A 24,660-nucleotide genomic window follows, 5' to 3' on the forward strand; every position below is an offset into this window, starting at 1 on the left:
CTGAAAGCAGAACACGTTTTTGTTTTACTGCATGAAAGAAAGTCCTGTCAAGATGTCCGCTGCCTATGGATAGTGGGTTTGACGGTGGTTCAGGAAGAATAATATGTTATTCATGTACAAATATTGTGAAGTCCTTTTAAGATTCTTGGTGGGTAACACCTCTGACCAGGTTGCAGCAACAGTGTCGCATGAACTAACAACAACTGCCTGCCTCTCAACGGGTCTATACTAACATCACTCTAACCTTGGAATGGACCGACAAGAAACACAGGCAATTCGAATCAAAAGAAAACTTAAAAACGGACCGAAATACAAATTTAATCTTTACTCAACTTTTATTGCGTCTTTTCTCATCGGTGCTTGGTACAGTATTTCAAAATTATGACAACGATTCTTTTGCTGAAAGATTTCGATCGAAGGAGGCACGCAGTTTGACAGTTGCGCAAGGGGTTCGTCGACGCAGGTGTGGCCGACAGGACTGGGCGGTATTTACACGGAAACATCCACTGCTGCCTCAATCCGTTGGTAGAACGCAGATCTTCTGGATGGGACGTGAGTACTCTTCTTGCCCGCGCCGCAAGGTGACCGTCCGGACGACTCCCATCGAGTCCGGGTGCAGTTCTACGATACGCGCCAACTCCCACTGAGCCGGCGGCGCGTTATCGTTCTTGATCAACACAAACTGATCCTTCTCCAGGTTAGTCTCGGTTGTTCGCCACTTGCTCCGCGGTTGCTAGCAAGATATTCATCTCGCCAACGACGCCAGATTTCAGTTGTGTGCTTGTGTAGAAGTTGCCACTTATCCAGACGATTCATCGGGATGTGACGGACATCAGGCTCTGGGATGAGGTTCATTGGCTGACCGACCAGGAAATGTCCTGGGTTCAGTGCTTCGTAGCTGTCAGGACTCGATGAAAGTGGACTTAGCGGCCCGGGAGTTCAGGCACGCTTCCACCTGCGCCAATATCGTTGAGTGTTCTTCAAACGTTGCTGCTTCGGAGCCCAAGACCGCCATCAGGTGCTTCTTCTCGCTCTTGACCGCCGCCAATTCCCAAGTTGGTGAGAAATCGACAAGCAGCTTTGTTGTGGGTCTGTCGCGCAATTTGAATCTCCTTCAGCCAATGGTCGGTCCCAACGAAGTTTGCTCCACAATCCGACCAAATCTCGTTCGGATGAGACCTCCGAGAAATAAATCGCTTCAGTGCATAAATGAACATGTGCACCGCCTTGGTCGCCATACATACGAATACTACGATATATCCCTTGGTCATCTTTTTTTTTTTCTTTGATTTGTTTTCCGTCGATCTTGTTTTCCGTGCTGAGCACCAATGCTACCGACGCCTGGGAGGCAGCTCCCACACCTGGACCCTACCTATCGACTCATCAACTCATGAACCGGGGACCAACGGCTTTACTTCCCTTCCGAAGGAAGGCGTGATCAGAGATGTTATGCCTCAGAACATCCCGGCGGCGCCGACTGGGATTGAACCTTCACGCTTACCATTACACCACCGGCGCCGCTTGGTCATCTTTACACCTCGAACGCATGATGCATGAACCTTCAGCTGCGACACCATCTTAGCCTTGAGTCGAACGTAACGCGTGCATCCTTGAACTGTTAAGCGGACAGCCGTCTGAAGTCCGAGCACTCAGTATTGTTGGTTGACTGTAGCTGTGAGCAGTGTGGGACCTGCATGGAGGTTTCGCAGATGGAGATCTCGCAACAGCAATTCGGTTACCTTGTTATTCCCCGGGAGTATAATTGGGTGCTTAACGTCGTATGAGTAAGACGAATTCTGCAAACGTCCTCCCACTCGCATCGTTCCTTGGCTATCCAGGAAGGGGTGAAGGGCAGACAGTTTGTGTTTGGCTGGCAAATTCTTACCCTTCTGCAACAGCTCCAGTTCTTGCTTGTATGAAGCGTACTGTACAGCTCGAGCTAACTGCGGTTTGGCATCGTAGATTTCGTTCGGCGAAAATCCGGGTTCGAGGTTCGCGTCCTCCGCCTTGAGTGCCAACAAAAATCGGTTCACATATGCCAGCGTGCGCACGATGAGGGTGTAGTTGGATCGTCGTTCTAGTAGACCATTCTCGATGTCGTAGTTGGTTCGGATAGCCATCGCTGCGGCGTGTAGAACCTTCACCCGACGGGTACCTCGAGTACCTGTTCATCTTCGGTTGCTTCGACAGGTACTTGCTTCCAGTGCTCAGCTTCCGTTTTCAGTTCGCCTGGCCCATGCCACCAGAGCGGGTGCGTCACAAGTTCACTAGGTGTGAGACCTCGTGAGGCACAGTCGGCAGGTTTGTTCTCGCTTCGCACATGATTCCAGCGGTCACGCGGCAGCACTTCTAGCACTTCTAGAATTGCAGATGTACGGTTGGCTACATAAGACTTCCATTTGCGAGGACAACTATTGGAGCACAATGCTGCTGTCCGTGTAGGCCCAAGGATCCACTTCGAGGTGGCTGAGCGCTTGAATTGTTGATTCCATCAGTGTTGATAGTAGAGCCGCTGCGTTAAGCTCCAACCTTGGTAGCGACACTTGCTTGATCGGAGCCACCCTGGTTTTGGCGACCAGGAGATTCACGACTATGTCGCCAACTTCGTTCCTTCCTCTAGCATACACTACCGCAGCGTACGCCAGCTCCGACGCATCCGCGAATCCATGCAATTCGATCTTCCCATTGTAGTTGGGTGCGAATCGAGGGATGCGTATCTGCTCCACTTGGTGTAGAGTTTCCTTGATTTCAAGCCACGCGAGATCAGTAAGCCAAAGTTGCTGGAACAATATCTTGACTCTGACGGTTACAGGTGAAAGCCATCCGAACGAATCGAATAGCTTGCAGGAATCAGAAAGAAGCTGCCATTTGGTGTTCACGCTGTTCGGGTTCAAGCTGATCTTGAACGAGAATGCGTCTGATTGCTCTGCTAGTTTCACATCGACCGGCGCTTGATCGTCCTCCGGTGCTTCCTGGAGTAGTTCCGAACAGTTAGTGGTCCATTTCCGCAGGTGGAAACTAGCGGACTCCAAAATCTCCGCAACTTGCTCCTTCAATTTCCTCACGTGCTGGACGGTCTGCGCACCAGACAGGTGTCGAGCGCAATCCTCTGCGCGGCTTCGGGATACACTTGATTGTACTCGCGGGCTACTTGCTTCATGGCTTCGATCGCTAAGTACGGAGCGCACTTGGTTCCGTAAGTCACGGTGCACAACCGATAATGTTTGATTGGTTGATCCTCCGATTCACGAAACACGATCCTCAGGTAGTCGCGGTCCGCCCGGGTTGAGCGAAACGCCAGTCGACGACGCGCACGAGGCGTCGAAGACCACTCGCAACTTAGTCGTCGTGCTTTCGGCCTTGACGACGGCATGGTGTGGAAGGTAGAAACACTTGCTAGTCTCTACTTCCAGTTTGTCCGGTGGCACCTCTTCCATGTGCCCCAGCACCAGGTATTCGCTGAGAAACTCCGAGTACAGCGTATGGAATTCCTCATCCTGTCGGAAACGTCGTTCAATCAATCGCAATTGCTTGATGGCCGAAGTGAGGGACTCACCCAGCGCTAGCTTCGAATCATCGAACAGCAGTCGCACGATGAAGCGCCCATTTTCATCCCGTTTGAGAGTAGACCTTAAGAGCTCGATGGCTGCTTATTCAGAAGGAGTAAACTGCTGTGGCTTCGGAACCTCCTCCTGCTCCCAAAACATCCGCAATGTGCGGTTGAGGTCCAGCTCTGTGTGAAGATTGACGATCGAGACGTTGCTTCGAAGACTTGATGAGTAGATGGCTTGATTCCCGGACACAATCCACCCGAAGATCGTGTTCTGTGCCACAGGAACACCACCGGTGGCTTGAGGAGAGCAAGAAAGACGTCAGATCCCAAAATGATATCGATCGGACCCGGCTGGTAGTATGCCGGATCAGCGAGGTCTCCTGTATCTGCTTATCCAGGAGGCTTGGATGAAGTAGGAAGCGTCGAGGTGAACTTCCCCAGAACGTAGGCACTTGTCTGCCAAACACACGCGTCGGTAAACCGGTTAGCCATCACCAGCTTCACAAGGCCACACGTTGTTCAATTGAAAGAACTTGGAAAAACATAATTATGGACATTGGATAAAGTTCAAGGAACTTATTTTTTTTCCTCTGATTTGTTTTCCGTGCTAAGCACCAGTGCTACCGACGCCAGGGAGGAGATGTTATGCCTCAGTACACCCGGCGGCGCCGACTGAAATTGAACCCAGGCCTGCTGGGGTGAGAGGTAATCATGCTTACCACTATGGCGCCGCTTATCATGGTGGCAAATGACATTTCTAACTTCACCACCTGCTGAAAACGGTTCTGAGTCTCGGTAAAAAGCGATTTGACGGGGGCCTGTTTCGAGGAAAGACAGACAGTTCGAATGATGTTTTCTGTGGTTAAACTTAATCGATTTAATGCGAAGAACTATATTCGTGTTATTGCCCAAACAATCACACATTTCGTTCGAAATGTAATCAAGATCACATCTAATTCAACAAACAATCACTATTCTATTGATAATCGCATGGTAAATGTTTTCCTATAAAACCAATCAACACCGAGCGGCCAACAATTGAAACCTCGCATAGAAAAACAAAACTCCACTTCCATTGATAAGCACTATGACTGACACAAATCGGCTATTCTGATTATCCCGCATCGGTTATCGGTTCATGTGCCTAAATGTTAACACCACAATGTAAACAAACGTCGCTGCCATTCCGATGACCACCCCCGACAACAGTATGGTCATACCAGTCCCCATCGAAGCCAATTGTCGTCGGACGCACGTTCCGTCTTTGAATTCATAATCATCGTAGTAGCAATAGTTTGTAAACAAAGGCGAAGAATAGACGAAGCTAATGTTGTTCGACGTTAGTTTGGCGTTTATTCGGTCTCTTTCATGCTCAGTCATTACGTTGTTCTGCAAGTGCGCTTCCTTCAGGCGCGGAGCGACTCGGAGCAAGTCCGTTACGTTGATCGTAGTAAAAGCGTTGTGTTGCAGGCCTAAATATTCCAACGACGGTAAACTGACATTGGTGAACTCGGCGGATTCCACATGGCAGTAGTAACAATCCAGATGGATTAGGGTTCGCGGGAGGTCAGTCCAGGGGATCGATGTGAAAGGATTAAATTGAAGATAGAGATACTTAAGTTTAGTCAACGGGGCGACCGCAGAGCCTGGGATGGACGAAATTTGATTGAGGTCCAGATGCAGTACTTCCAAGTTCACCAGCCTGTTGATGAACGCGATGTCCTTCAAGTTGTTACTTTCCAAATCTAGATAACTGATTTGATAGTGTCGTCCGGCTTCAGTTGTCACTGAGGATAATTTGTTTGCGGCAAAATTTCCCAGCTGTAATTCCGGTGGCAGAGTTAGACTTTGCATGTTGGTGTTGGCCATTTCGATGCGCGACGGTCGATGCATCGCTTCGTAAAGGGTTTCGTCGAAGATGGTAACGTTGGAAGTGATCTGTTTCTCGGAACGGGACGTGATCCGATAGTGATCGTATCCAGTTGGGAAAGTGATCGGTTCACCACCAAGGTAGTATATAAAATCGATTATGCACGTGCTCTTTTCGGGATATGGGAGGCATTCGTACTGCGTGGCGGATGTGGCCGCTAGTAGAACCGATAACCTAGTTGGATAATAGGGATGATTCGTTGGTTAAAATTGAATTGAGAATTAGGACTTACCAAATCAGCGTCTGTACCATCAGCATTTTTGGGTGTTTTCCGTCTCGCTGCTTGCGTTCGAATGAGTAAAATGATGTTCGCTCGCTCGGGTGATAAGAACAAGTGAGATTACGCTGCTGTAGAGTATAGTTTGTCAGGAGCGAAACAGATGCCAATGGTGACGTAGTGATCATACGAATATGTATAATCTCTTTACTGGGAAAGCGTCAAGTTCATAGAAAGTGATAACGTTATTTCCCATTCCAGCCGGAACGCCTGCAAGGAATTCACTACTCGGTTCAGTCGGACATCTGGTCCCTCGGACTGTCACTGGTCGAAATGGCCATCGGAATGTGCTTTTGGCGCTACTGTATATGGACGATCAAATGTAAAATACTGTGGTAGCCACAGCACAGTTCTGTCAAAACCTCAGCATTTTCATTGATCCATTGTGGGTCAGTTTGAGATCTTCAGAAAAAGTACCCGGGGGACTTTATGGAAATCTTAAAACATATATGCTCGTCAGGTAGGTTCTCATCCGAGAATACACTCCCAAACTTGGTTGAGAACAGACGGCAAATGTCCTGAGGGGATGAAGCCTCTTCGCCGTTCAGTACCATAGTCGATGGAAGGCCAGACTCCTTTCGTTGCTCATTCACAAATTCCAAAAAGTTTTCGAGTGAGATCGAAGCTTCCGTTGAACATCTCGTTGATAACGCCGATAACATTGGCGATTGGTTCGTTGATATGCATGATTGATCCTCGCATAATGGTCCTTGGTGTAATTTCTTAGCGCGGCTCTTTTGGAAGACTTTAACATACGGAGTTCACTTGTTTGCCAAGGATGATGATTACCGTGTTTAGGAACTTTTTTCGGAACGTGACGCTCAATGACGTAAACCAAAATATGCGAGAGCGTTTGGGCAGCTGCATTGACATCGGCAGGGACGAGTATCCTGTGCCAGTCCAAATTCGAAAGAAGTTCTCCGATACTGTCGTGGTCAGCATTTCGGAAATCGTAGGTGGGGGGTGGTATGACCTCAGGAATTTGGTTGCCTTCAAGTTCAATAACTAAAGGAGGATGGTGTGAAACAGTCTTTATTAACGGAGAAACAGCCATAGACAAATGCGGAGCAGTATCCTTAGCGATGACGAAGTAAAGGTCTAAGCTACGATTGTTCTCATTAACCACGTGGTTGATTTGCTTCAGAGTGACGATACTTTTTTTTATACAGGGGGGAATCCGCTCACAGACACCTGAGAAAATAACTCAGGGTGTGGGGTTGCACTCCCGACCCACTAAACCCTACCTGTGCCCTTGGCCCTTGACCTCCCCGGAACCGCCCGAAGGCATTACTTCGTGGGAGGGCCTATGCGCTATAGCGCTCCTCTAGCCGTACTCTAACGCTCTAGTCGGGCAGTAGTCAACTGCTGCTCGGCACGCCACACTCGTTGTAGCTCTGAAACTATGTGGGTGACCACAGTCACCACAGCGCTCCAGTTCTCGGTAGCACCACACATCCTAGGGACGATGTTATCCGGCACGCTCGATACTGGCTCGAAGCGTGGACAGGCGAACATAACGTGTTTGGCCGTCTCTTCGACGCCAGCGCACGCGGGGCAGGTGGGAGTACTTGCATGTCCGAACCTATGCAAGTAACTCCTAAAGCAGCCATGGCCTGACAGGAACTGTGTCAGGTGGAAGTTTACTTCCCCGTGGCGCCTGTTGACCCAGCTTGATACGGAAGGTATCAAGCAGTAGGTCCACCTCCTCTTTGTGAAGTTTTCCCACTCCGACTGCCATCTCGCAATCGACACCGCTTGCGCGTTGTTGCGCACCTCTCCAACGGTCCTCGCGTCATAGCACACCACGTCCTCCTTAATGATGAGGCCGATTGGCATCATCCCTGCTATGACACAGACGGCCTCCCTTGAGATGGTGCGGTATGCACTGGCCATCCTCAAGCACATTAGCATGTGTGTACTCTCTAATTTCCGCCTGTGACAGTCAATATCCAGTACCGCAGCCCACGACCCCAGCGAGGAGGCTGCGCTTACTGGCATTCACTGCCGAGCTGTTTGACATCATGCGGGATAATGCCCGCACAACCGTAGACGCTCTCTTGCAGGCGTACTCGACGTGGCAGCCGCAGCTGACCTTATCATCGAGCAAAACCCCCAAGAGTTCCAGAGAGCGCACAGACCTAATTGTGCTCTCGCCGACTGTCAACGTGGTGGGCAAGCTCCAGTGTCCTGGATCTCATCCATTCCTCCACAAGTTTAACGAAGTGAGCCGCTGTTAGCTCTACCTCTTCGAGGGATTCCCCGTAGACTACCAGCGTGACATCGTCGGCAAAACCAACAATTTTCACGCCTACTGGGAATCTTATCCTCAGCACTCCATCGTACATGACGTTCCATAACACCGGGCCCAGGATGGAGCCTTGTGGCACTCCTGCGGTGACTCTAACGCATTTTTCGCCATCTTCTGTGCCATACTTCAACACACGATTCTGGAAGTAGCTTTCCAGAATCTTGTACAGCCCTCCGGGGATTCGGAGTTGGTGTATCGAGCGCGCTGTTGAACGCGTTCTTCACGTCTAAAGTTACCACCGCGCAGTAACGAATGCCCCTTCGTTTCCGATGTAGATCTGCCCTTGCGGAACCCGTACTGGCTGCTTGAAAGACCGTTTACACCGACAGCCTGTTGAGGATGACCCTCTCAAGCAGTTTGCCAGTGCTGTCCAGCAAACAGATGGGCCTGTATGCTGACGGGTTCCCAGGGGGTTTCGGGTACCAGCCTCTGCCGCTTCCACGCATCTGGGAAGATGCCTTCGTCCAGACAGGTCTGAAATACAGACCTGAACATGTTTGGATTTTCCGCAACGGCCGCCCTCAGAGCCACAACCGGGATCCCATCCCGGCCCGGGGCCTTGTCCACCACCAGCGACTTTGCAATGTCAATCAGTTCACTGTTTGTCACTCTAGAAACTTCTCCCTGTTCCGCGACTGAGATACCTCGCGGCCAGGAGTCAACGTCCCTACGTGGAAGCAAGAACTCTACGATCGACGCCAGCATGGCCGGCGATCTCTCCGGTGGTGCCGCCACGCCACGGATCTTGGCTATGACCACTTTGTAGGAATCCCCCCAGGGGTTCGTGTTAGCGCTTTGGCATAAGCTGTCAGAGCACGCGCGCTTGCATCCTCCTTCTCGCCTGGAGGCAAGACGCCCTGAGGATAGCAATCGACTCGCTCTACCAGTACACCGGTCTATGGCCATGCCTGGTATCAGAGTGGCGATACTGTTATGATCTGTAACTCTACTGTCTGTATCCCGGTAAAAACGCTCAGTAGCAAGAAACCTCTCGAGCTGTGTCTCAAGGTCGGCTTACTACTGGGTAATCTGGAGGGGCTTCGCGATCCTAATGTGCAGTACTGTCACCTGACTAAAAGCTATGGAAAGTTTAAGTGACACAGTAATCAAAGGGTGTATACTAATTATTTATTAATAAAAGCTATAGCTGGTGTGGATTGGATTTCTAATAGTAGTTCTATTGAATTTTATGGCTGTACAGTGGGTTTTTACTATGGGGGTTTGACGTACCGGTACTGAACTGCTGCCGTTGATTCTGCTCCGCCGAAGACTACTCTGCCGATGTGCGAGCGCTCTGTTGCGAGCCTGACAGGGTGGTGATGTTTGAACAACAGATCGACTTGACTTGATGGCGATCTGCGGTCTCCTAGCGTCTACCCTCGTTGACAAGAATCACCAGAGTCCAGGCAAGGCCGGAGTGACTGCTGAGAGGGGTCCTCTTTTGCGTTTAGAGCCGTCTTGGCCCGAGGAATGCGGCGATTTTGACCTTGCAATGCCAAAGCGAAATGATGTCCTTTACTGTTAGGATTAATAGCCACACCAATAATCCGACTCGTGTGCTTTCTGACCGACTTAGTCGGTTGGTTCACAAAATGGCGCTGTACCGAATGGTACCACAAAAAAGGTCCGATTCACCACTCACTTTGTATAACTTTAAGGACACTTGGTTTTAGCGATCCGAAGCACACGAACGCCAGATACTGATTTAGGAATGGCGGTTTTTCCTTCGCGCTTTTCCCATCCCATTGCTCTTCTCGTGAGACGTTATTTTCGACCCATTTTGAAATCATAATTTCGTCCGAATGTTGTTGTACCCACTGATAGAATACTCAAACCCACTGTACTGTTGTACGGTTTTATATAATTTTCAAATTTAAAAACAATTAATCCTACTAACAAATTAACAATTTTATACAACGACTACTAACCCTACTAATCCAACACCAAATAACTTTAAGAGACGTGACGGTACATTTAACAACTATGCACAAATTAAAAATCTAATATGTTTTGTAACAAACGGTTACAGATCCAAAAGGCTTACAGCTCCAGAGTGAAATGTAGAACGGTCGTGGCCCGGATACAGGAATCCACCGTAAGATGATCGCCAAGAAATTACCGGTAGATTGAAGTCGCCAATGTTTAGCATCGCGTCAGCAGTAGTAGTAGTAAAATTATGTTTATTTCTGTTGATTATGGTCGTACATTGATTTATCATTTTAATTGATTAGCCTACTTGGCTCTTCATCTTTGTTTAATTTGATATTCTAATTAAATATTTGCGTTTTTCAACTAGTTTACAGAATACCCCTTTGGGGATGTGTTTTATTAGAATTGAAAAAAGTGATAACCTACCTAACTACGAGTATAACTTAACCTAACGTGCTAGATCACGTATGATCTGATGATTTGATCTCAGACAGGTGTCTCTGAACCTTTCCAGGATGAATACTCTCCGTTCTTCTAATGTTTGAATTCCAGCCAGGAAGTGGATCTCAGAATTTCTAGTCCGCGGGGGACTGTTTAGGACCATCCTAAGGATCTTGTTTTGGATCCTTTGGAGTTTAAGGTGATTTTGCGCAACTCTCCCAGATTGGCATACCGTACTCGATTTCAAAAAGAATGATTTGTTTGTAGACAGCAAGCTTATTTTTCAGGGACAGGGTTGACTTCCTGTTGATAAATGGATACAACGATCTTATCAAGATGTTGCACTTGGTTTTCGTTTTGTCAACGTGCTCCCTGAAAAGAAGCTTGCTGTCTAGTGTTAGCCCGAGGTACACGACCTCTTTGGACCATTCCACCACTGTGCCGTTCAGGCAGATCTTGTTATTCTCCGACGGAACAAGTCTAGGAGATTTAGAGTGTGGAAAGATAATGACCTGGGTCTTTGCCGCGTTGATACGGATCTTCCAGCTGTTGAAATATTCAGACAGGACGTCCAGGCCTCCTGAAGTTTGGCAGTCAGAGCTCCGATGAACCTACGATGGATGTATCATCTGCGAACAGAGACAACGATCCACCATCAGGGAGAGCCGGCATATCGGAGGTGAACAGGTTGAATAGGATGGGGCCAAGGATGCTTCCTTGTGGAACCCCGGCACCGATGTTGAAAGCATCCGATGTGATGCCATTCAGAGAGACTCGGAACGTTCTGTCTAATAGATAGTTGTTTATTATCTTCACTAGGAAGATTGGAAGACCGTACTGCTGCAATTTGAACACCAGGCCATCATGCCAGACATTGTCGAACGCTTTTTCAACGTCCAACAACGCCATAGCAGATGTTTTCGAACCAGAATTGTTCCGTCTGAGAACGTTTGTTACTCGAGTCAGCTGGTGGACGGTCGCACGACCTTTCCGAAAACCAAACTGTTCCTCGAGTAACAAGTTGTTTTCATCGGCAGATGTTAGGAGCCGGTGGTACACTGCTCTTTCGAACAGTTTTGATAACCCTGAGAGAAGGCTGATTGGTCGATAACTTGAAGGAGAGGACGGATCCTTCCCAGGTTTCCGGATGGGTATGACTTTAGCTGACTTCCAACACGAGGGGAAGTAGCCAAGTCTGAGGCACTGATTAAAAATCAGTGCCAGATGGTTGTAGAATCTGGAATTCAAGTGTTTGAGTTCCAGATTCAGGATGTTGTCGAAACCTGGGGCCTTCATGTTTTTAGATGATTTGATATAGGCCAACAGTTCGTCAGCCGTAATCTCGGATTCCTCTGGAAAAATGTTAGGAATCTGAAGAAGATTGGTTGCATTTTCAGCAACCTCAGATTCATGAGGGCTGATGATGTTTTGTCCGAGATTATGGGAGCTGACGAAGTGTTGACCTATCGCGGCAGCCTTCTCTTCAGGAGTTATCAGATGAACCACTGGGTCGTCGGGACGATCCAGTGGGGTCAGTGGGGGAATGGGCCTAGGCTTGTTTTTAAGAATTATTGTAAGTTTCCAGAAGGGCTTAGTACAATCTGGGAGAGAGCGGATCTTACTAGCAAAATCGTTATTTCTGAGATCCACCAACCTGACCTGAATGATCTTTGTTAATCGATTAGAATTGGTCTTCAAGTTAGGCAGGCCAGTACGCTGGTACTGCCTACGAATGGTGTTACGGAGTCTAATGAGATCTTTGGTAGGGCTGTCAAGGTTCAGAGTGTTACTTACCTGTCTGGATACTGGCACGTGTTGTTCCCTGGCCCGGGAGATCGCCTCCTCGATGGTTGGTAGATACCGGTCAACATCTTCGGACGTCCCCGGTTGGGTATCATAGTCGATGGTTGTGTCGACGCAGTGTTGATATTGTGCCCAGTTGACTCGATGGTAGTTGCGCCGGGAAGCTTCGGATCGGTTTACCGTGGATCCAACTTCGGCCACCACCGGGTAGTGGTCCGAGCTCAGCTCCTGGAATGCCACAGGTTGTGAGATGTTGTGTCCCATGTTGCTTACGAAGATGTCGATGGTCGCATGGACCCCAGACCGACTCAACCGGGTGGGAGAGTCCGGGGCCAAGATGGTATAGTGGCCCTCTTGCAGGTCTTCATTGAGGATGATGCCGTTTCTATTGCTCCGACCGTTGCCCCAAGCTTGGTGTTTTGGGTTCAGATCGCCAGCGATAATGAAGTTCCCGCTCCTCCGGGTGAGTTTGATGATGTCTTTCCGGAGGGCCACTGACGACCCGTCCCTGATGTTGGTTTGCTTGGGGCAATAGATCGCGATGATGGTGATTGGGCCAAGTGATGTGCTCACCTCCACTCCGATGGCTTCAATTGTTTTCAGCTGGAAGTTTGGTAGCAGCCGGCAACTGATGTTCCGTCTTGCAGCGATGGCCACTCCTCCACCTCCAGAGCAGGTGCGATCAAGTCTGACAAGCCGAAAGTCGGGAAGGAATACGTTCAGTTCGGGTTTCAAATGCGTCTCGGTGATGACAGCAATGTCGAAATCATTGGTGTTGAGGAAATCGAGTAGCTCTCTATGCTTGTTCGTCAGTGAGCAAGCGTTCCAATTTGCAATTTTTATAGCTTCACGGTCCATACTTGGTGACGAGTGACAAGGCAGCATGAAGCTGTTCAGATCGAGTCTTGCAGGTGCGCATGATGATGATGACCTCGGCCACGAGCGTCACAAGTTCCTCCGAGGTGAACGGGGAATCGTCGGCAGATTCACCTGAGACAGCACCAGCGTATGATAAACCAGAGGCGGTGGATGAACCAGGAATTGGCTGGGCCGCAGCAGCAGCGAGACGATGCTGAACTGTTCGACTGTTAGGAACCATTTGGATACTCGCAGGATTGGCTTGTTGGTTGTTGAGCGGAAGCGGTGCTAGGTTCGGAACATGTCGACGGGGCTGGAGAGCTGGGTACTGGACTTCCGTGAGTACAGGAGGCGAACGATGATTACGAAGGCGACCAAGCTGGTTGTTGATTGTGGCCTTCCGACGGATATTAATGAACTCCACTCGCTTGGGACATCCGCGATTGGAGGCTTGGTGGTTTCCACCGCAGTTGACACACGTTGGCTCGATGTCATCGACTTGCTCACAGGACGCAGTTGAGTGAGTTCCAGCACACTTGTCGCAGTTTGTCTTTATGTGGCAGTTTTTGGTGCCATGGCCATATGAGAGGCAGTTCATACACTGCGTTACATTACGATGTTGGGGTTTGTAATGCTCCCAACTGATGATGACCTGAAACAGGTCCCGGATATTGGATCTCAGAGCCGCAAGACTGGTGGATCCCTTCGTGAAATGCACCAGGAACAACTGATCACGGAAGCTGGTGTTTTGGTTGGGACGCCGGTTCATCGGGTACACTGCCTCAGGCTTGAGCCCGAACCGCTCCAGCTCGGATTTCACCGCAGTCGCCTCGAACGACGGTAATCCACGCAAAACCACCTTCAGTGGCTTGCTCGATGGCAGATCATGTGTGAAGAAGTCCACATTGTTGTTCTTCAGGAAACTTCCTATTTGTTTGTACTCCTCCAGGTTGGAGGGAGCACATGATTTTGGTACCGATGCTGCAAAGCTTGAAGCGAGGCAGCAGCTTGTGTTTTGCCAGTTCAGCACCCAGCTTGGCAACATCCTTCACCGGCGTGAAAAGCGGGGGAATCCGCTCTCGTCTTGCAATGGGAACGGCGTCACCATCGCCATTTTCTTCCGGGAGTACTGCATACTGGTTGGCTTGCAGTACTCGTTTTCCGGCGTCATCCTGCGACGCGCTGGGCTTGATTAGCACCTTCTTTGAAGGGCCCGCTGCTGGCTCATCAGCACGTTTACGCACCATTTGTTTCGTGTTTGCAAGTTCAATTAAACTTGCCAGAACGCGAGAAGGTGGCGACACTTCCACGGCGCAACGCGACAGCACAAAACGAAACAAAACCGAATCGAGAACTCGAGCGAAAATACGGACTGAACAGCTCAACAGTCGAGCAAAGAATGAGATCGCGTCAGCAGCTGTAGCGATCTCCATTATAGCTGTGGGATTCAATTAGCGTAGAGTCGCGAGTTCGATCCGGAGGAAAGTAGACTACACACAAAAAGAAAGTGCGGTCAGCGAGCTTAATGGCAATCCAAACTTGTCCCACACAATTCCTTGAATCGTTTTCGATAACTTTTGCCTTCAATCCAGAGCCGACCGCTATGTAGATTTGCGGCTGGTAACCTCGTATTCGGAACCAAACAATTTGATTTGAAAATGTGCTTGTATCGAGCTAAGTCTCAGTGAGAGCGATGCCGTCGAAGCAACGATCCGAAACCGCTAAGCGATAATCATCGATGTTGGAATTCATCCCACCAGCGTTCTGGAGCGATACCTTCCAGAACAGCTTCTTCGTTAGATGCCCACTTTCGAAGTTCAAACCCGCCTTTAGCCAGGAGTGCTTCTAGCTGCTGACGGAGCTTAGTTGCTTCTTCGACGCTGCTTGCCCCCGAGTAAAGATCGTCCACGTAGAAGTCCTTACGTAAGACTTCGGTTGCCTCTGGAAAGCTGTCCTGTTCATCATCTGCAAGTTGCAGGAGAACACGAGTAGCGAGAAAGGGCGCGCTTGCAGTGCCATAAGTTACAGTTAGCAGCTCATAGGTGCTCAGTGGTCGCTCCGATGATGTCGTCCAAACAATTCGTAGAAGCGGAGTGTCCCGTTCGTCTACGAGTACTTGTCGGTACATCTGCTTGGCGTCAGCGATGACCATTATTCGACGGATTCGGGAGCGCATGATGATTGACCGAATCTCTTGCTGCACGGTTGGACCTACCATGAGTGCGTCGTTGAGCGATGGTCCCTCCGGAGTCTTGCATGATGCATCGAATACCACTCGCAGCTTCGTAGTAGTGCTCTCTTCTCGAACTACAGCGTGGTGAGGCTTATGATAGCATGGAGATGGAGGCGACTGGTAGTCAAACACCTGCTTCATGTGGCCAAAGCAAGGTATTCGTCCATGAAGTCACGGTATTGCTGCGCTATGCCTGGGTTACGAACAAGTCGACCTTCCAGCATTCGAAAACGACGGACGGCAGTAGAACGGTTGTCACCAAGTTGTTCGATGACGTTTTCCTTCACGGGTAAGCGAACAATGTACCTTCCCTCAGAGTTTCGCTTCACGGTGTGTCGAAAGTGTTCTTCGCAAGCGGCTTCTTCGACGGAATGGTTTGGAGTGCTTTCGTCTTCTTCGATTGACTAAAACTTTTCGATGAGCTTATGTAAATCGGTGATCGTTGCAACATTGGCGATGATTGGAGACCTCGGAGTGCCGTGCGAAGTCTTTCCAGACACTATCCAACCAAGAACCGAGTTGACCAAGGTCGGACGGGATTCGCCAAGCTGAATGCGACCTGAAACCTTAAAGAGCTCAAAGAATACTTCTGCGCCAATGATAATATCCACTGGATTTAATTCGTAGAACAATGGGTCGGCTAGCTGAACACCGGGGGAATATTCCAAGAAGAAGTGTCGACTTGAACAGATGGCAAATCGATGGTAACTTTGGGCAGTACAAGGAACTCGGCAGAGGTATAGTAGTCACAAACCCTTGATTGAATCGAAGCGACGATTTTGTACCGTGCGTACGTTGATGATTGCCCAATGCCACTGATCGGAACGGATATTTTTGTGCGTTGAGATTTGATGACTTGCGAGAGTGCTTCGGTAATGAAGCAACATTCACTACCGGAATCGAGAAGCGCTCTGGCAACATGTTCAGTGCTAGGAGACGAACCAGCCCAGGGCTGAAAGTCTCCTTAATAAAGATATAAAAAAAAATGTTCAGTGCCGTTGTCGTCCACTAGTTTAACGACTGCGGTAGCCAAAAGCACGCCCTTTCGTGCTTGACCGGTGCTTGCATGGCTTGAAGGTCCGGTGAAAGTAGCGGATACAGATGCTTTCGGCTGTTCGAGCTTCGCAGAGGATGTTGTGGATTAACGGCGCCGGTGGTGTAGTGGTAAGCGTGATTACCTCTCACCCCAGCAGGCCTGGGTTCAATCCCAGTCGGCGCCGCCGGGATGTTCTGAGGCATAACATCTCTGATCACGCCTTCCTTCGGATGGGAAGTAAAACCGTTGGTCCCCGGTTCATGAGTTGATGGGTCGATAGGTAGGGTCCAGGTGTGGGAGCTGCCTTCCTGGCACGTCGGTAGCATTGGTGCTCAGCACGGAAAACAAGATCGACGGAAAAAACAAACCAAAGGAGGATGTTGTGGCTGTTGATATAGGACTTGGTTGCCTGAAGCTTACAGTGGCAGAATTCATCCCGGAGCAGAGCTGTGTGTGGTGACGACCTCGACACTTTCGGCAGGAACTGGATGACGAACAGTCTCGAGCTTGGTGACCCGTGCGCAGGCAGTTGCGGCATAGTTGATGACGGCGAACTTCCTTTTCCTTCGCTTCGACGTCGAGTTTCGAGAACAGCTGGCACATATAGAGTGGGTGATGATCAGAACACACGACGCATTTCCGGCCAGCGTGAACTTGATTGGCCCCATGACTAGCAACGACACGTTGACTGGACCTTTTCATCTGTTGAGTAGATGCTGGAGTGTCGACAGCTTTTCCCTGGATCGTTTGCAGAACAGTCACTCTTCGCTGGATGAAGGCTGTCAGATCTTTGAACGTCACGTCTGGTTTAGTTGAAGATAATTCCTCCCAGTCCCTCCGAGTTGTGGGATCTAGGCGGACACTGAGCATACGGATCAGAATGGAGTCCCAAAACTCGGTTCTCTCACCGAGCTGCTTCAACACCTTCACGTTGGCTTCGAAGCCCTCTACCAGCAGATGTAAATTGGCCCCAGATTCACGTTTCAGGGTACCGACTTCGAAAAGAGCATCGAGGTACGATTGCTTCAGACGCAAAGGGTTTTGATAATGCTCAACCAGCAGATTCCAGGCCACGTGGTAGTTATTGGCACTGATGGTAATCGTTTTTAATCAGTTTTAAGGCCTCTCCAGCCAGAGAGGAACGAAGGTAGTAAAACTTCTGGATGTTAGATAATTCGACAGAAGAGTGAACCAGAGAGACATACAGATCATGGAAATTCAACCAGGTGTCGATGTTTCCACTAAACGTAGGAAGTTTTATGTCGGGTAAGCGCACATGCAACGACGAACTATGGACTTGTGAGCTTGAAGAAGAAGACGTAGTCATGGACGTCAATAACGGAGATTTATTTTTGGATAGTAGAAGACCTTTCACCCGGTAGTAGGCGGTTTCAAAGTCGACCCGTTCTTTAAGCTGCTCGTCGATCGTCTCATCGACGGATTCGAGCTCCGATTGAGTGCTCTGAAAATCGGTCCACACCTTATCGAGGTTCTCAAGGCGTACCGGTATCTCGAAGGCATCCCTTTCTTCCTGATAACTGTTAACGAACGTCTTGATAAGGTTGAATGAGACGGTTAGGCTCTTCAGCTTGGTCTTCAATCCCTTGATGCGACGTTCCGTTGACATGATGAACGGCGACAGTGGTCTGCAAAGCGAAAGACCGCGCAGATCACACGAGAAAGGGTAGAAGAAATAGAAAATCTAATTACCTTTGAAAAGGCCAAATGTGCCTTGTATAGCTATTGAATTAGCGAAAGTGATGGCGGGTTCCAACGCTACTTCGCGATTGTTCCACGGACTATGATGGCGGACCGTGCGCTAGGTGGTTGGTAGTAGCGATGGCGGTTGTCTCACAACGGACAGTTATCGGAACGGACGGAGTTCGACGGCCGTAATCCGGTTCGAAGGACCATATGTTCGAATCACTCAGTTTTAAAAACTTGTTTCTATGCTCAATCCTTATTCACCACTACACAATAGCACAACGGGGACATATGCACTATGGCGGGTAAGTTTCTTGACGTTTTACTCTCTTTCTGGCCTTCGCGGGAGATCACAGCACAGGTAAGTATTTTGCGATAATCTTAGTTCATTTATTTATCACTTCACTAACTTCAAATAACTTCTAACTTTATTACTAATTAATACAAATAATTCAAATTCAATTTTATTACTCTTCTCTACTGGTTCACTAGCGGGTACACTTGATGATATTGATGATGATGGGGGTCGTGTTGTCACTTTTACTGATCATCAAGAACAATCTTGCTTCGGCTTTTATAACAGGTCGTCTTCTGTTTGGTTCGCCGGAAGAGTTGAATCGCAAATTTCCGAAGGGAGCCGTTGTCGATGAACGGGATGGTTGGTGCTGACATGCCGCAAATATTCACACCTAGATGCCGTGACGATGCTATTTTCGTGAAGCGAACAGAACCCAATAGTTAACCATTGGCAATGCCTCAAGCGTATAGTACGGTATTTGAAAGGGACGAAAACGAAGCACCTGAAGTTTGTACGCGACGAATCAGCGGAAGCGTTGGTCGGATATGCTGACGCCGACTGGGCATCGGATGCGGAAGACAGGAAGTCAGTCAGCGGTTACCTGTTCACGGTATTCGGTAATCCTGTATCGGGGTCGAGCAAAAAGCAGGTTACCGTTTCTACATCTTCGAGTGAAGCGGAGTAGGTGTCGCTGAGTTCTGCTGTTTCGGAAGCGATCTGGTTGTCCGGAGTGATGGAAGATCTTCAATTGAAGCGCCCTGCGGATCCGGTCGTAATATTTGAGGACAATCAAGGAGCGATAGGTATGGCGAAGAATTGTGAAATCGAGAGAAGCAAGCATATAGATATCAAGCACTACTTCATCCGGGACCACATTGCGAATGGATGTGTAGCGGTGAAGTATATCAGTACCGAGAAGCCACTGGCGGATTTGTTCACCAAACCGGTGGACGCAGTGCGCATGGAGAAGCTGTGCCAAGGCTTTGGAATGGCCGATTGAGAGGGCGTGTTGGCGTAGTAGGTAATCAGCCGTCGCATTCCCCTATTACGTTGTTGGGAAGCCCTCCCTGGCAACGACCCGTTACCTGTTTGTGAAAATTAATAACTGTTCATTCCGAGGGGGACGACACATCTAAATCTCAAGTTTAGATGGTCAACAAATCTCACACTAGCGAATCAATTTTCGAACAATCTTCTTTCATTTGTCGCATCTACTTGCATCGCTGATCAATTTTTTGCAGGAAATCTTCAGAATCGTCATCAATCTTCTTTCTATCTAGTCAGCGTGCGCGCAGCTAGCCACAGCAAAACACAATCTTTTTTGCATCGTAGATAGAGTCGACCCCCTCGGTGCATTCCACAATCGCACTTCGTGTAGTACAGGCGTTTAAATAAACTTTTCTCCGTTTTTCCTGTTAAACCGTATACTTCGTTTGGAGTATCCCGTTCGTCCCTTCAAGATTTCATAAACTTAATTACGAACTTGAAATAAATCATTTAATGTTTTCCTTAATTCAGGCACGCTTGGGTTAATTACCGTGCCGATTCAAATTTCGGACACTTTTAAAAGTTGATTATCTCGGTCGAAAATGATCCACATGTCTTGTAAATTTTAAATTTTTTTGACTAGTGCCCTCCACGATCATCTAACATTATTACTTTGTTTCTAACTGGATGTAATATTTAATTAAAAATGAAAGTGTCCGAAATTTGAATCGTCCGAAATTTGAATCGGAACGGTACTTTTGATCTTCAAGAAAAAGCATATTTTGAACGCATTTAAAAAAGCTTTCTTATTACAAGCCTTGAATTTATCCGTTAAAGTTCTGGGAAAACCTGTAAAACTCAGGAAATTTTATTTTGAAAAATGAGTAGACAGCCTGTAGATAGAGAAAGACGATTAAACGTCACAAAGCAAATAATGATCAATATTGAAATAAATTCACGCTAAAATAGTTGAAAATAGTGACTGATTACAAGAAAAAGTGACTTTAGTGACTTGACCTTAAAAAAGAGACTTTTTAGTGACTGGCTTGAAAAAAAGTGACCAAGACTCACTACCAGCCCTGCAGTATAGTCCACAAAGACACCAAAATAATAACACTGCAGATGCGAAGAACTGTGGATCAGAATGCTATGCGGACGTTTCATGTGACAGTACCGGTAATGGCTGTGATATCCTCACTAAACCGATCAGCTAGAATATGCCCTTATCATAGAATCGTACATATATTTCCTCTAGATTTGTTTCATCTATTTGTCAGCCATGTCCTCTGAACCAGTAACCCTAACATAACCTTCAAACAGCTTCTCTTTTTGCCGTGCGTGCGGCTTTGAAGTAACACTTACCTAACCGTTAATTCTGTTATTGTTGTTGCCGTGCCTTTTACCATCAACACAGAGCGCAAAAATAAACTAAATCTAACAAATAAGAAAGTACAAAGCTCCTTACTAAAAATCGGTTCACCTGCTCTCTAAACCATTATTGCCTAACAAACATATTAACTAACACTTAAAAAAAGCTTTACGTTCACCATCTTCGCCAACATATATGATAAAGTATCGTCACGAAATCGAAAAAAAAAATATAATCTTACAAGTGCGAATGCTTATTTATTATCAAACTTTTGTTTTACTTGCGAGTAGAAAGGAAAACGTACTTGTATCACATAATTCCGTCGAAATTTGTTGTTTGTTTCTCAGCTAGCAAGGTGCTAGTTGATCAAAGTAGGCGCAGTCACAGGGGTCATAAGTAGTTTTAATAATCTGATTGCGTTGACGCGTTGAGCGGGCGTCGTTTTGGTTGTTATTGGGTATGACTAATCTCATTTCGGTTTGTTAACGGGACATTTTCGCTAGGGGTTAGTTGTTATTAGTTTTCAAGCTCCCTTTATTAGATATATATATAATCTTCTCTGTTGTTGCAGTTTCATTGCCCTATTTAAGCAGGATGGATAAATCGTAAATTGGGGTTATAAGGTCCTAACCTCACTGCAAGTCGGTGCTATAGGTTATGTTTGATGGGATGGAAATATTTTACTAATTAGCGATTCCTAACGGGGGAAATGGATGAAAATGAAGCGTTGCTGACATTGCTACCTACGTATAATTTATTGTTGTCCTCTCTTGTGTTTGTGAATAATTTTTCAGCAAAAACAACGATTCTATCACTTACGGTCACTTACCTTGCCCTGCGAAGGTAAGCGACCCTATTTCTTGCCGTTTGTCTGAGCTACCTGCTGCCGTTTCTTGGCGAGACGACCTGGGCACTGGATCGCAGTGCACCGAAGTCGTACCGCAGTCGGTTCGGTTGCGGTCAGGGCAGCATTAGGGGCTTAAAGTAGGCCCGGCAGAAGATGGCTGCCGACGATGGCGGTAGATCTTGGCTGCGGTAGTACATGTTGCACTCCTTTTCGGTCAGCTTGTCGAACACGGCCGCATACTCGCGATGGAACGAAATCAGATCGATGTTCGACCGGCCGATGGCAATAAGTGCCAGGAACAGAAGGTCCCGGTAGATCGAGTGCGTACGATCGACGCCCCGGTGTTTGAGCTTGTGCCGCTCGTTGGCCAACCGTTTGACCGGAGTTAGCAGATCGCTACAGCGGATTGAGGCAATCACCTGTTGCATGACCCTGGGTATGTTCGGAGGAAATTTGGGTTATAAGGGGTGTGATAGGGTTATAAATGGTGGAACTTACGCCCGGTTGATCGAAGTCTGATCGGTGAGGAGAGCCTTCAACAGCGGACTAGCCGGCTGGTTCTGCCGCCAGAGCATGTACATGGCTGGTCCGGCCTCTGAGTGTAACCGTGGATTGTCCCACAGACAGTGAACCGATACAGTTTTCAGGTTGCTCAAAGGATCGACATTTTCTCCCTCCTGAAACGGCAGAGATGGACAACAATGGTCAACAAATCTAACCTTACTTTGTCGAGAAAGAACCTACCTTTTTCGGCAGACAGAGGTTCGGTAAATGGGTACTGACGTCGATACGCTCCATGTACCATACCAAGTTCCAGTAGATTATGGGATGCTCTTCAACGAAGCTGGTTTTGGCCAGGGCGAGGTCTCCTTCCTGACCCAAGATGTTCTCCAGTTCTTTCCGAAGCACCAGCGGGTTCAGATATGGCACGGTGATTACGTCTGTTTGCTGCTGTTGCTGTTTGGCCATCGCCGATTTATTCGACCGCAGTTCCTCGGAAATGATGAAAATATTCAGGAATGGTACTGTAACCTTACCGCAAGCATGGCAGGTGGTGTTCAGGTTGGAATCTTCCGCCGACCAACCGGCCATCACGTCCTCGTCGTACAGCAGTACCGAGCAGTTGTGGCACTGCGAACAGGACGTAATCTGTATCACAAAGTCCGATTCGTTCGGTTCCGAAACCTAGGAAAACAAGACAAAACAAAGCTCATATCGGACACGTGTTCATCAAGGCAACACCGAATTGGACATACCTCCGCAACCGCTGTGTAGATATTGTCCGGCAGCGTGGGATATGTGTTCAAACTATTGCTCGACGTGGTGTTCTCCCCCAGAGGCACTAGATTATTGTAGCTGGACTTCCGGGACTCGCTAAACCGCCCCCAGAGGTCGAATTCGCTGGACACCCGGCGCGATCGGTTTCCATTGATACCGACGCTGCCGTCCTCGTTCATCAGGTCACTCTCCGAACCGAGTCCTTCCCGATCCAGTCCGTTGCTGCCGATGATCGTACCGGAGCCCGTCTTTACCGGCGTCGAGTTGGCCGAGATGGCTTCCTTGATCTCGTCCAGCTTCTTCGCAACCGAGGTGGCTGCGTTCTTGATGCTGCTCAGTCCACCCTGGAGAATCTCGTTCGATTTCTTACCCGTCAGACTGGGGCTGTTAGGCGAAATCGGGAGGGGAAAACTTGATTGGAGACATGCCACGAGCTCAGGGAGGGTTCCACTCAACAAGGACATTGAACGATCACGATCAAATAAGAACAGTTCAGAAAATGGCGTGCACTTACCTGACGCTGGAAATGCTTTCTATCACATTCGTCGAGAGGGATTTGAAATCTTTTTTCATGGATAAACGTGCAGGTGAGTAACGGCTACCAAAAATATAAACATGGTTATGAGAATGGAAAATTATAACGCGCTATTAGGAGGGAAAACTAGGTGGGTACATGAGCTGAGCAGATGACTGTGGTGGTTTGGCTCGAGGCAGGTATGGCGCCGACTTGGTGGAATGATTAGGATTGAATTTGCTTGGGAAGTCTTCCGGAAGGTTTGGAGATCTTGCCCACAGGACTTATGGAATAATTCTTCTAGGGGTCTTATAGTTATTGTGGGACCTCAAATAGCCTGATCAGTAAAGCAGGGTGGCCAGTGAATTTATTAAATTGGATTTCCGGTTCCGGCACCACTGCGTGAAAGCAAACAGGATATGCCTACCTACAGTCCGCAAAAGGACATAATCAAATCAGATTCCAATGCGATCGGAAGCAAAAGCTATCGTTCCAAATAAATTAGTCGTTAAGTGATTAAATTCCGCCTTATTATTCCAAACTATCGCAGTCCCAAGTTTTCGAAGTGTTAAGGAAAGTCTACCAAAAGTTGTAACGTGCCTCGGGCTTCAAAAAGACGGAGTGTCCACAGAAGGCAAAGCACCCAGCGAGGGATCCTTACCCGCTAGCTTTGGCCTCCTCCCATCGAAGTGTACCAGTCCACTTAGCTCGTTCCCCCGGACGGAACAGTCTTTATGTTGCGAGCAGATTCTAGTTTAGTGTTCAATAAGAGCTATTATTAGGTTATTAGTTCAAATCCAACGTCGGCGCCCCTTGCTCGAGAATTCGGAACTCTCGAGCGAACCCTATCTATAGTAACGGGATGATCGAATTAACACATGCATCATTCCAACAATTACTCGACAAAACTGTCTCTATCTAAATTAAAAGAAAGACGACACAAAAGAACTGAACGATTACCACAAAACACACAACTCACCCGAAATTGAACTTCAGCGTCGAGCCGATACTGGCGAAGCTGGACGTCACCGAACTCGTCACCGGCATCGTCTCCGACCGGTGCATGCTCTTGTTCAGCTGCAGCGAATCGTCGAACGTTGCCGACCGTTGTCCCTTGAACAGAATCGGCTGATCCGTGTAGATGGTGTTGTTGTGATGGATTCCATTCTGGCCACCCGCCAACGTCAGCTTCTCGGTTGATTGGCGCACCTCCAACACCTCGTCGTTTCCGTCGTCATTCAGCGCACCCAGCGGATCATCCTGGGTTACCAACGTGCGCGGGGATACCCTGAAAT

At 48.3% G+C, this 24,660-nt stretch overlaps 2 protein-coding genes across 4 annotated transcripts in view; both read right to left on the reverse strand.

The window, feature by feature from the left end:
* Nucleotides 1-3,119: 3,119 nt before the first annotated feature.
* Nucleotides 3,120-5,738, reverse strand: LOC135705603 (uncharacterized). The gene is made up of 2 exons (XM_065227374.1): nucleotides 5,716-5,738; nucleotides 3,120-5,657 (listed from the first exon to the last, which is right to left on the reverse strand). Exons 1-2 carry the CDS (start codon nucleotides 5,733-5,735, stop codon nucleotides 4,682-4,684), a joined length of 996 nt encoding a protein of 331 aa, XP_065083446.1. The 5' UTR covers nucleotides 5,736-5,738; the 3' UTR covers nucleotides 3,120-4,681.
* A 14,842-nt stretch (nucleotides 5,739-20,580) lies between these two features.
* Crag (DENN domain-containing protein Crag) overlaps nucleotides 20,581-24,660 on the reverse strand; it is a 74,535-nt gene continuing 70,455 nt past the window's right edge. For 2 of the 3 annotated variants that reach the window (XM_065227370.1, XM_065227369.1), the window contains exons 7-12: nucleotides 24,345-24,653; nucleotides 23,366-23,449; nucleotides 22,830-23,235; nucleotides 22,318-22,758; nucleotides 22,072-22,250; nucleotides 20,581-22,005 (exon numbers count right to left, since the gene is read on the reverse strand). In XM_065227370.1, the coding sequence (XP_065083442.1) occupies nucleotides 21,687-22,005; nucleotides 22,072-22,250; nucleotides 22,318-22,758; nucleotides 22,830-23,235; nucleotides 23,366-23,449; nucleotides 24,345-24,653 (1,738 nt within the window). In that variant the 3' untranslated portion in view covers nucleotides 20,581-21,686. The remainder of the gene's footprint in view (nucleotides 22,006-22,071; nucleotides 22,251-22,317; nucleotides 22,759-22,829; nucleotides 23,236-23,365; nucleotides 23,450-24,344; nucleotides 24,654-24,660) is intronic. The other variant, XM_065227371.1, reaches the window with a different exon arrangement.

Source organism: Ochlerotatus camptorhynchus, unplaced genomic scaffold (genome assembly GCF_037179485.1).
Source record: "Ochlerotatus camptorhynchus isolate MF236.1 unplaced genomic scaffold, CSIRO-AGI_Acam_v1.1 ptg000270l, whole genome shotgun sequence".
Classification (NCBI taxonomy): Eukaryota; Metazoa; Arthropoda; class Insecta; order Diptera; family Culicidae; genus Ochlerotatus; species Ochlerotatus camptorhynchus.

What these genes read in the sequence shown, in the direction of transcription:
- LOC135705603 (XM_065227374.1), bottom strand. Translation starts at nt 5,735, where the DNA reads ATGGTACAGACGCTGATTTG. An exon ending in ATGGTACAGACGCTGATTTG is followed by an intron (nt 5,658 to 5,715) that starts GTAAGTCCTAAT and finishes TTATCCAACTAG; the next exon opens with GTTATCGGTTCTACTAGCGG.